The sequence below is a fragment of the Magallana gigas genome, chromosome 7, assembly GCF_963853765.1.
Source record: "Magallana gigas chromosome 7, xbMagGiga1.1, whole genome shotgun sequence".
NCBI classification, from domain to species: Eukaryota; Metazoa; Mollusca; class Bivalvia; order Ostreida; family Ostreidae; genus Magallana; species Magallana gigas.
The window spans coordinates 51669122-51681993 of record NC_088859.1 but is presented as its reverse complement, the minus strand read 5'-3'; the positions used below and the strand labels follow the sequence as shown (position 1 = coordinate 51681993).

Here is a 12872-nt window from a genome sequence, read left to right as displayed (position 1 = left end):
TCGGGCCTTTCCGATCTCCGATTTCATTCTGCGATAAAATGGTCAGCGTATTGAACATACATGCAGAATAAAAGGGCATGGTCAGGATTTTATTCGAAAAAAATTTCCGATTTTATTGTGTACAATGCTTCAGTAAGGCAATTTTAGGAGGCAACCAAAATTATAGCGTCATTCGTTGAGTTATAAGCGAGAAACAAAGCTTGCAATTTTTTGCTATGTAAACAAAGCGTTTGTTTACATTTTAAATGTTGAAGTGAAAATTTCAGTTTTAGACCTAAAATAAATGTGTTTAACGTTAGAAATTGTTTATTTGTGCTTAAAATGAATTAGAAGTTAGACAAATCAGCTTGAAACAGATTTTTACTGGTATAATAAACCTACGTAAACAAAAGCAAGGCACGAGCCTTGTTTACATGACAGAGAATTGTGAGCCCTTTACTTTGCTTATAACTCTACCATTGACTCTCAAATTGTACTCAATCATTAGAAATTCATTCCTAAAGCATTGTAAATAATTAAAACAGTAAATAGAATTTGACTTAAATGGTGACCATGCCCCTTCAACGTATCAATATCATACCAGTATACACACCTGTGTGGTAATTCAGTCAACCAATTAAGTTAACGTGTCTCTAGTTGCATAGTACATATAAATAAGACGGAACTGAAGCATATTCAGTTGATCGTAAAGGGTTCTTATTAACATAATTAATAAATATATATTTCAAAATTTTGGTATTAAAAATATGAAATAGTTTGTTCCGTATTACAACTTTTCATTACATAACATTTACACCCACTTCCAATTAACTATACTATGTCCCGAGTTTTTGCTTCCACCACTTTTTGCTTGATATTTCAATAATAGTAAATACCTTTGTGCTCACACTATGTTCATCCACTATTAATATGAAAAATGTCCAGATTATCTGTTTTGAAACGCCCCCTCTACCGCTTCAGGTTTCAATACACATCCAAAAATTGAAAGTCTACGGAGAATTTGCATTGCATCAGCCATTAATAAGCCCGGATGATAACGTTAAAAAATTGCGCGATGTATTCCGAGTGTATTCCGAATGGAGAAAAGATGTAAACATTTCCCATTATAAAACTCCATAAGAAAATTGTTTTTGTTCCTGTGAAATTTTATGAGTGAAAAGGGATAAATGTTCAATGAAGATATCTTGGATATATTCCCTTTCATCGTTTTCAATTGTATTTCTTTCACAGGTATGTGTATTTTTATCAAAAATCATCAAAAATTGATGGAAGCAATAACTTGGGACAGACTTTAGGTCAGTTTTCATCATAATAACCTCTGAAAATATCTCGAAATCCTTTAGATTTGTCACAAAGATTTGCTTTTTATACAAATAGAAAATTCGAAGATTGCCTTTTAGACTTCATCTATTTTTTATTTTTAATATAGAGAATGGAGATGGGGGGGGGGGGGGGGGGTTGGATAGCATTGACTTGATCCCAACCAAACCTTTTTAAGAAAATTTGAAAGTCAAATCAAACCCTTTTGATACTATTTTTAAATTATATTGTTTTTTTATAATGTGAAATATTTGTTTATATCTGATGCACAAAAGTAAATTATATTGAAGAAAAAGGATAAGTAGAAATTTTTTATCATGTTTTTCTAATCTTATTGTATACTTTTCCAATGAAAACTGCTTTGAGTTACATTTTTTCTTTCATTACGCATGGGGAAAAGCAATGTTGTTTTTAATGATTAAAAAAAGAAAATGAACTTTTTTGGTTGAATCCTAGCTTATCATGTCCTGTTTTGATTGCATCTATTTTGAACTGTTTTGTTTAGGTTTAACCCTAGCTCGAACAGTTCTGTTTGGGTTGAATCCTATATCTTAACCTTTTTTGTTTGGGTTGAACCCTAGCTTGTTGTTTTTCGGTATAACATTAGCTTAAAATGCTCTGTTTGGGTTGAATTCTAGTTTGAACAATTCTGTTTGGGTTGAACCCTGGATTGAACTGTTTTGTTTGGGTTGAACCTAAGCTTGAACGGTTCTGTTTGGGTTATTTCCTATTTCTTAAAAAAAACCCAAACATTATTCAAGTCAAAACAGGCGATCTACGGGCATTTTTTTCTTTCAATATACGAAGGCACATTGTAGTGATATCAAATAAAGTCCCTCCTAGGTTGTAGAGATTTTGTAGGGCAAAATATTATTCAATTCTCACCAACCAATGATGAAAATAAACGCAGTCCTTTTTAACGTTAAAAAGGAGAAAGTGGCATTTTTTTTATCCAATGTACCTACAAATATAACCCCCTAAATGCTACTAGTTTCCCGTATGGTAGACTATAGCTTACAGCGCTAATATATACACTTCTAATGTCATAGCTTCGCTATATAATACGATTTTTTAAGACCTAAAAAATAAGTCTTTTTTATAATCGACCTATATACTCAGCCATAATACGGGGGATTTTATCTTGTAACATTTAATCAATGACGTCAACAACTATGTTCTTGATACCATTACAGGGGTGATATAGACGATGAAATACTAAATAAAATCCATTTCCCAAAGAAACGGGCTTTCCAACTTATTGTTTAAATATGTCTTCCTCCAAATAAGACAAATGCATTTCTAACATTAATTGTCAATAAATTGTTTTGCTAAATGTCAATTTCAATAAATCATGTTATGGAAGCATCTAAGCGAATAATCGTTAGATCACTCTTATGGATGACTAACAGGTTTCATAATAGTTTAAGTTTCACCACGGGAAACCAAGCGCCATCTTCAGTCCCGCGCGGAATTGTGGGTAATTTTCGGGGATTAAGTAATCACACAATGGATAAAGTACAGAATGACGTGGGATAACCTCAGATTAGAATACGAGTCGGGTCATTATGTGGCTGGCTACACATCTTTAAAATAATCAGTGGTTTACTGGCCCACTAATTCTCCATCACTGCCAGGATTCCCGGAAGTTGATAACGTTTCTTGACGGAAACCGCAGACACTGCGTGCCATGTTCGGTGTTTCAGCTTGGCACTCTATCCGATTTTCGACATTTGGACGGAGGAAGCGATAGTGCCTTGACATATATCGGACCAATATAGACTAAAAGGTCGAGGCTAATTGATAGTTTGAGTCGATGTTAAGGTTCAGCTTGCTTACAGTAACTGATTAAAGGCGAGATCGAGGCTTGTGATATGAGTACTAGATGGAGAAAAATCTATATTTAGTGGTTATGATTGAGAATGAAAGTTTACAAAATACAAATAAACTGTGTCTATATTACTAATGTAAGCAGTTTTTCGCTGTTAAATGTAGTACGAATAGTTGTGTTGTCACACGCAGCTGATTGCCAAATGTATTTTCTTGTTAAATAGTAAAAAAAAAGTCGGTGATAGATTTTTCTTTGATGTTGTGTTTCCAAGACAGATAACTTTACGATACCACCGAGGCAAAAAATTGAATAAATACAAAAAAAAGTGATGTGGTGATGTAAAAGGTGGTTTGCTTACAAATGTCAGCAATACATACATATATAATTACAAATAAACTTCGCTTTGAACAAAAATGATATCTGACCCCCCCAAAAAACCTCCCCAGATAGTATCCCCAGCTATGATGGACCGATATCAAATGACACTGGGTTCGATGGAGGTATACCGACATTAACGTAGTATTACTGCAGTCTATTGTTTGATGAACCAATAATAAAATGCTATCGTTGAATTCTAAGAGCAGATACATGTATCAACTTGTTGACGTTAGATTTCACACAAACTTTGCACTACATATATCAACTACTGTCGAACAAGTGTTTATCGACCAAAATTCTTTTTATGATCGGTGTCAGGTATATAGAACCATTATAACAGGAGCTTGGACTTTGGGTAGTTGTGTCAAACAGCAATGTCACGTATGCCTGCCTATTTCATTGCTGCCCACTCAGTGAAAGTTCACTGAAATCAACACGATTTGTCTGGCTTCTGAGCTAAGACTACGCAATCGGTGTATATTTCACTTGAATCCAGCATCATTTTAACATGTTTTGACGCAAGAAGTGATAGCTACGTCCTACGGAAAGTCCAAGGCCTTGTAATAATGGTTCTATATCCCAAACGGTTTACTGGCTTGAAGTCTTATTAGTACACAAATAATCACTTTATTTTTTACACTTTTGAATATGCGCGTTAGTATTGCAACTCATTCCGACCTTTCAGAGTTTGACATTCTATACGATTATATTATAGATCAAATAAGTATGACTCTCTAATCTCCCGTCAATAAGGCAGTATTATGTGGATTATGTACCCTTATTTCAGTTCATCCTTCAAATGGAGAATAATTGTCGTTTTTTGTGTAATTTGTTTTTCTCTCCATGTTCTGTGATCAAATTATCGAGTACACCCATAAATTGTGATGTAAGCATGACAGCACCTGGTAAAACTCCTTACACACAGCACTGCCTCGTTACCGTTACCCTGGGTTATTTCATTCACACCTAAACAGAATTATCAGTCTTATATGATAAGCATTTTTTCATTCGCCAGTTCATCAAATACGTAGTTGTAGATCTGTAGCTTCCGGTCGGACGAAATGGATGGTCATCTCAGGTCGTCCATCCGAATTTGTTCAGTCCGGGTGCTACAGACTTGCAGCTATCAAATACAAAGCCAAAATTTAGGAATTTAATGTTACATTCATTCTTACAGAAAAGGAAATATCGATGTACATGTAATAACTATGTGTTAGTTTTCTAGACACTGCAAAACATTAAAGCTCATGGAAAGATATCTCTTAAAATGATGAATGCTGTGTGTCTTATAGTAGGCAGACAGAATCATACTCTGTCCAAGATATTCTGGATTCACATTTGGATTAATTGCTTGATATTTATAAATACCTCAGGATTCAAACGATGTTCATTCAAAAGTATGAAAAATTTCCAAGATTTCTCAGTCGAAACGCCCCTGTGAGCTTATCAGGTTTCAATACAATGCTAAAAAATGTGATGTCTACGGAGATTTTGTATTGCAGCAAGCCCGGATGATAACGTTGAAAATCTGCGCGATGTATTCCGAGTGTATTCCGACTGGAGAAAAGATGTAAACATTCCCCGTCATAAATCTCCGTAAGGAATCTGTTTTTGTTCATGTGAATTTTTCCGAGTGAAAGATGATAAGTTGTCAGTGAAATTATCTTGGAAAATATCCCTTTCAACTATTTCAATTGCACTTCTTTCACTGGTATGTGTATTTTTAATAAAAATCGTCCAAATGTGCTCCATAAATATCTTGGGACAGACTAAAACTTGGATTTGCAGCAATTTGTACAATTTTAATAATTTAACTGCCTATGGATTAAGACCTGATATAGAGATAGTCCAATCAATGCCGTATAGATCAATCAACAAAATAATAAAAAAAAATGAAATAAATAAATTAATTTATAGATTAAAGTCATTTTTGTGTCGTCTACTGAATTGAAATGATCATATTAAATAATATAACTTAAGCTCCGCCTCGCCATCTATGAGATTGATCAACCCGATATTTTTCTGTAGCCAGTCAGTCACAAACCTAATAAGTGTTCTGTTTTTCCGAGGACTGCATATCAAGTGACATATTAATTCACAAAGGGCGATAATCTACCCAAACCATGGTATACAAGTTGCCTAACATCTCCTCTAATTTAACTCATTTAAACTCTTCAAAATTATCAATCTCACCAAATAACCTTTGAAAATCTTCACTTTACTAATGTTTACTTAAAATGATTTTTTGCTATTCAATTTTAAACCTACTGAAAAAAAAACAAAGATGTACGAGGCAGTCACGTAGAATGCTTTTATCAATGAATATGTGACTTTTCAGTCCAAGGAAAAACAATATCAAGTAATTTGCAAGATGTAAAGGCCACAGAAATTACCGAATTCGATGTGGTGCGCCATGTTTGGAAGGACAGGGTGGGGTGAGGGCGTCTGGGTTAAGACCTACCCCCTACCCCACCCCTTCCCGTTGGTGAGACAATCAGAGACCGGTGAGAGACAGATGCCGGGAGACACTCGCCGTGGTCACACACAACATTAGTCAGCGGTGATGAAGCGAGTATCAATACAGGGACTCCGCCGTTTCGCCAGTATTGCCTCTGATTAAATAGACATTTGGCTCGGCGCCACATTTATCACGGTCCCTGGAATTGTAACTGCCCATGTGAGTGATAACAAATCTCAGAAAATTGAAAAATTATACATTCCTGTCCAAAATATGGTGTTTGATATCCCCCTTGGTATGCTTCTATACAAATGTACAATGGAAATATTAATCCGCTGTCAACTTCCCTACCAAGGGGATCAATTCCTCGATATCCATTTCTCGGGTTAGAGTAAGTTCTCACATAAGTCAGGAGAACCGGGAACATTACACTTGATACAATTTAACAAAGTTAATAAAAGCCAATCAATTGATTTCAGGATTCAGATTTGATTAAAGCTTCTGTACCAAATACAACAAATCCAGCTTTCATCCAACATACATTTTACAGCACAATAATTATTTCATATATATTTTACTATATCATATACAGAATTATCCACACATCATCTTCAGAATCATCTACAAAGCTATCTACCTCAGAGTAATCTACATATTCTTTAATATAACCTACTCCATTATTGTCTACAATATCACCACGTGACCAACGTGAAACCCTCCATCAAGTTCATGTCGCGCAAAATAAAAGCATATTTTCAGTTTTATGATGATTTTTGACCCGATTCGTGGAACGAAAAAATTCAACTTCTTTTAATTTTGTTTTGCGATGTTTTAAACTACATCTCACGGTTTATTATTAAGGTTTAATTCTTATCTAATTAACTTGCATCTGATATACATGTAATGGAATGACAAAGCCGGTAGTTAATACACCATAAGACAAACTGCAGCATTCATTCAACCATTACAAACACAAAGGCTTATGATTTGAATAGTTTACTGCTACAAAACGAAACTCAGAAGAAAATTCTTTAAGTAAAAAAATTAGTAAAATATTAATATTAATGCAGAAATAGTATCGGATTCAAAAAATTACGCTCTGGAATGTACTAAATACTATCTTGTAATGTTTAGGAGTACATTTACTTCGTCATTCACTTAATTAACCATCCTCCACACCAAAAATCATAGAGTGACCATTAAATCATAGACAGACCATTAAATCATAGACTGACCATTAAATCATAGACTGACCATTAAATCATAGACTGACCATTAAATCATAGACAGACCACTAAATCATAGACCGATCATTAAATCATAGACTGACCATTAAATCATAGACTGACTGACCATTAAATCATAGACTGATCATTAAATCATAGACTACAATAAAATACAAACGCAACACCTGATAGAAGACGATGCCTGAATGACAAGGTTAGACTGATCCTTGTATACAAACGTAACACCCGTTAAAAAAAACTCCTATGAACTCACCCGCTGTATTTCGAATTGGTCAACGTTTATTTAACTATTCCATCAGTAGTTGTTTGATATACAAATATCTAACTGTATTCCGGTTGGATATTAAATATCCAACTGCCCAGTAGTTGAGTTGAATATTCAAATATCCAACAGGGACAAAAAAAAGAAATAACAAAATGCTGAGACGTGTATTTCTGAAATAAATCCAAATAATGAACACAGATCCATACATATATCCGATAGGCCACGAATAAAATGTAAACAGAAACACCTCCATTTCTTTATTAGAGCTCCGCTCTGCGGACGCTCTATAGTGATCAGTCTGTCCGTCAGTCTGCCCATCCGTCCGTCTTTCCGGCCGAGATCATTTGTCCCCTTGGTCCAATCACGCTCGTACTTTACTCAGAGAATGCCTTTTGGGTAAAGGATGTGCAGTGATCTTGAAACATGTTTCTTGGTCTAAGGTTAAGGTCATAGCAGAACGTACTATATATAAAGTCCCTGTCACGGGGCATATCTCTCTCCTTGCTGCAATCTGGCTGATACTTCACCTATAGAGTGTTTTTGGGCAAAGGATGTGCAGTGACCTTGATTGAAGAGTTTGTAGGTCAAGGGTCAATGTCATATCGGTCCAAGCAAACATCAATTCTCAAAGCATATATACTTTCCACTTAGCCCTATTTGGCACATACTTCACATAAACAGAGCTTTTCAGTAAAGTATGTACAAAGTCTTTGAACCAGTTTTCAAGGAGGAATGTAAAGGTCACAACAGACAATGACCTTGAACCATTTTTCTAGGTCTAAGGTTAAGATCATAGCAAAACTACATATTTAAAATTCTTGTCCGGGGCATATATTCTCTCTCATCTTGGTCCAATCTGGCTCAAACTTCACTCATAGAGTGTTTATGGGCAAAGGATGTGCAGTAACCATGAATGAAGTTTGTCGGTCAAGAGTCAATGTCATATCGGTCCAAGCAAACATCATTTGTAAAGCATATACATGTATATACTTTCCACTTAGCCCTATTTGGCTTATACTTCACATTAACAAGAGTTTTTAGTGAAGGGTGTGCAGTGACCTTAAACCAATTTTCAATGTGAAATGTGAAGGTCACAATAGACAGTGACCTTAAATGATGTTTGTGTGTCAAGGTAATAACAGATGACACAAAAATCTTTTTTAGAGTATGTATATGCTCCCCTCTTAGTCCTGTTTGGCTAATACTTACTTAAAACAGAACTTTTTGGTTAATGGCGTTTAATGACCTTGAAGCAAGTCAATGTGAAGGTCATCGCAGATCTCTTTAAAATTAGTTTTAGACTGTAGATTATTTTCCATTTGCTCAATCTAGCTCAGATTGATCAAAAATGCCTGTATCTAAAGGGTTATAATATTAAATAAAATGTTCTATGCCAGCTTGAACATTTCTACGTCATAGGTCAAGGTCAAACCAAAATTCTCCGAAAATCTTTTCATCCTTATAGGTATTATTTAAGCCGGCCCTTTGAAATAGTCATAATTTCAATTGTCTACTTTTGATAAATTTGGGATCACTTAAATCACTTCCATAAACACTTTTAGACTTCTTCTTTGAACCTTGAACCATATTACTTCTTTTCATTAGTTTTAACAATATAGGGAATATTGTCGCGCTAATACTCCATAAAAATCCCATCATTTCTTTAAACATATCATTATCTGATAATGTACGCTAAAATTTTGATTTTCCATTCACCTTGCAATTCTAAAATATCATTAAATGGCATCCGTGTCTTTCCCAGACCTGTGGACCTTTATATATTTACTTTTGGTTAAAAATTTCATCAACTGAATCCATGTCTGCTAGTTAAGTAGAACGAAAAGGTTTTCTATAAGATGGTCGTTCACTGGTCTATGAACAACAGGCGTGTTTGGTTAGGTTATTGGTTATGGTACTGTTGGATATATGAATGATTCAGAGATTCTTTGAGATTCAATGGGGATTTTTTTAAGTAAGATAAATAACTCGACAGTGTCGAATAGTTTAGAGGAAGCTTCCCGTTTCGGGCCTTCGGCCCTCGGTGGAAATGCTTTCTCTAATTAAACTTTTCAACTATACTGTTACTTAATCATTACACAGATTACATAGATCGACGATTGAAGACGATATAGGAACATTTTACACACAATTCCAGGAAATCCTGTAAATCTGTAAGACTGGTGGTTTTTCTGTTCTGTGGCTGTTAGTGTATCACTTCTTCCTTTGACATTGATTTCTGTCCTTGAAACAGTCGTGCACTTTAAGCCTTGTCCTATAGCGCACCTGTCGATATGAATTATCGCTTGAATACGTTTTAATATTTTTCGCCAGAAAAGGTAATTCTCTTGTAAGCGGTATTGAAAAGTCCCATGATTTGTACAGTGTTGGGTAACACAAGAATGATGTAACATTGTCCCATCAAAACAAAGAATTGTCAAACTCCATCGTTCTAGGCAAATATAAACTTTCCTTTATCATGTCGTAATCGAGATTCTCCGTGCCATTTACGACGAAGATATTATGGTGTTTGATTCTTGCAGGCAATGAAAACGCGTGTGAAATTGGGGCTTATTTTATGCAAATCCTACTTTTTATTGCATTTCAAATAAGAAAGTAAAAAAAGTCTGAAGAAAAGGGTTCTATGCATACAAAAATCTGAAGAAAGGTAATGTTTCAGGGATTTGATTGGGATTATTTTATCTCTATAAAGTGATTAAACGAGATCGAATTTCAATCAACATAGGCTTCGAACGATGGCCCATTAATTATAAGAAAGATGTCTGAAACAAAATTCTTAGAATTCGTGAAATAATCAGAAAAGTGTATACATTCGTGTACATAATGTAGCATTAATAAGATCCCAATACATTTAACTGAAACAATGGTAAGAGCTTTGAAGACTGAAGCTCGGAGTAAATAACCTAGCACCCCCCCCCCCCCCCCCCCCCCACACACACAAAACACAAGTATGTTATAAAAAACTAAATGTATCGCATGGAATGAGAAGTAAATCAAGACACTTGTAATTTGTTTGGTAATTATCATCACATATTTTTAAGAAATAGGCATTTGCTTCGTTTAGTTTACAGATTTTGTAATCCTCAGTCAACATGAACTCGCAACAATTTAGATAACTTATTACAATGTGCGATTTATGTTTCACGCCACAGCGAGAATCCCTCCCTTAAATTTGCCACACTCCTGTCGATCAAAAAATGAGCCTTTTTCATTTTGACGCCCGGTCAAGTGGTACATGTACATATAGTGGCCGTGTGCTTCGACGCCAGGCCATTGCATCAGCCACTCACAAAACCAGACATCATGTCCGAGGTCCTCTCCCAAAGATCTCTCCCAAAGATAATCAAGTCTTGTTTCCATTGGTGTGTGCTTGATGAAGAAACAGTCGCAATCTTTACTTCACACACGCAAGTCTCGTGTGACTAAGGATCACGTATTCAAAAACTTCAATTGTAGCAGAGAGAGAGAGAGAGAGAGAGAGAGAGAGAGAGAGAGAGAGAGAGAGAGAGAGAGAGAGTATATATATTAAGATAATATGTTTATGGAAGATCCACTGGTATAATACAAGGCACATGTAACTTAATTGGCCAAGTCCAAATGATCTCTGTGTAGATTTCTAATGTCATTGTGGTTGCTGTAAGGAATCCCCATTGATGCCTTACGATGTTAAATGTGCCGATCATTCATTTGACCGTCCAGAGAGCCCCAATCAGTTTAGAGGGTGATTCAATCTTCTGTCACAGCTTGGGACTTCCTGTCCCCTCGCTCGTTTCCTCTGGTTCACTGTATTGAGTCACTGATAAGAAGCACGGAGCCATTCCCAAAATTATGAATTATGGTTCTAATATACATATTATATGGGTTCAACGAAATAACTTGGTTTAGGAAGAGATGCAAGTTCTGTACATTGTAGTTGCATGAAATAATCGACAAATAACGTTAGAATTTTCCTGTTCCGTTAGCGAATACAAAACATCGCGACAAATTGTAATTTTTTTAAAGCAATATGAGCTGCATGTATTTTTTAGAATTTTATTTTGCCGTAGAAACCTGCTAGAATGATAAGGCTGCATGTTACTTAAAATGTTATGATAAATAAGATTTTAAAAAATCATTAATGTTTGACAGAAGAAAGATTTCTCTTCTAAGGAATATATAGCAGATCATTTTTGTAGAGGGCGACAATAATTCAATTTTGCTTCAATTAAGGCTTCTTTAACAGCTTTTCACACAAAAATATGTCCAACAGAAATTTAAAAACCATGATATATTTTGTAATTTTAGTAGAAAATAACATTTTCATGAAATAATTTACAGCATGAAAATTGCAGCTCATATTGCTTTAACTGCAACCAGGTATATTCAGGTTTATTATCATGACTGTAAAATCAGCATCGGTTTCAAACAAAATACTAAATACTGTAACTTAATCATCTAGATGTATTCTGTATTTTTTAAAAGAGAGGATTTAGCTGGAATACCTTGTCTGCAAATTTATGCGAACACTAAAAATGAGGTACAAAGCCAAAAAAAAAAAATGAGAACAACTCCCCTCCCTCTCATTTTGCCAAGAAATTAAATAAATGAAGCAATGAAAGAGATAATGATATATGTGTGCTATGATCCAATCAATCTGAATCTATAAGGACGTGCTTACCATGTAAAGATCCTATCTCCATGGTTCGTGTTGATTCCTATTCCTAAATGTCTATCAGAAACAGGTCCAGTACTGATGATTACAAAATCAGTTTTACGAATATGCCGAGGTTTAAAATCCAGGCGGGGAAAGTCGTCTCATCACAGTCCACAAGAAAATAGAAAACATGATACTAATGGAGTCTGTTCTATCGTCTGCTGCAGTATCCAGGAAGTTGATAGTCTCTGAGCGCTTGGTGTGGCCAGCAGTTACAGGAACGGAAGTGGTTGCCAATCACACCGAACCGCTAGACGTCCGCGCGAATTACACGGGGATATGCATGTAATGGAAAAGTGGAATAATCAGGCATCGATTGGCGGTATGCAAGTGTAATAATGGCATATTCACCGTTAAATGGACCTTTTTATATATATGATCAGTGGCTGCTGGTCACAGAAATGAAATAATTAGTACCGATGCTTGGTTGATCCTATTCCATAATTATCTCCCCTCTCCACACAGTATATGTACCGCTTTTCTCAGACTCTGCATCTGTCTTCAAATTCATGAAAACGTTGTTTACAAAGTTTTGTAGAAAGATCAGTTTACCAAGACACTCCCAACGCTCCGAAAGTTTAAAGAAATTGCTCCTTCAGAGCAGTTTCGCTGATGCGAGAGTGATTTTTATTTTTTTATGCAACCGTTGTACATGTATTTCAAGA

The 12872-nt window shown here is 35.3% G+C and overlaps 1 protein-coding gene across 1 annotated transcript in view; it reads right to left on the bottom strand.

Moving 5' to 3' along the window:
- The window catches only part of LOC105346102 (synaptotagmin-15), a 71414-nt gene extending 58915 nt beyond the window's left edge, over positions 1-12499 (bottom strand). The window contains exon 1 of the mRNA XM_011454565.4: positions 12172-12499. Within this exon, the coding sequence (XP_011452867.2) occupies positions 12172-12193 (22 nt within the window). The 5' untranslated portion in view covers positions 12194-12499. The remainder of the gene's footprint in view (positions 1-12171) is intronic.
- Positions 12500-12872: the final 373 nt, after the last annotated feature.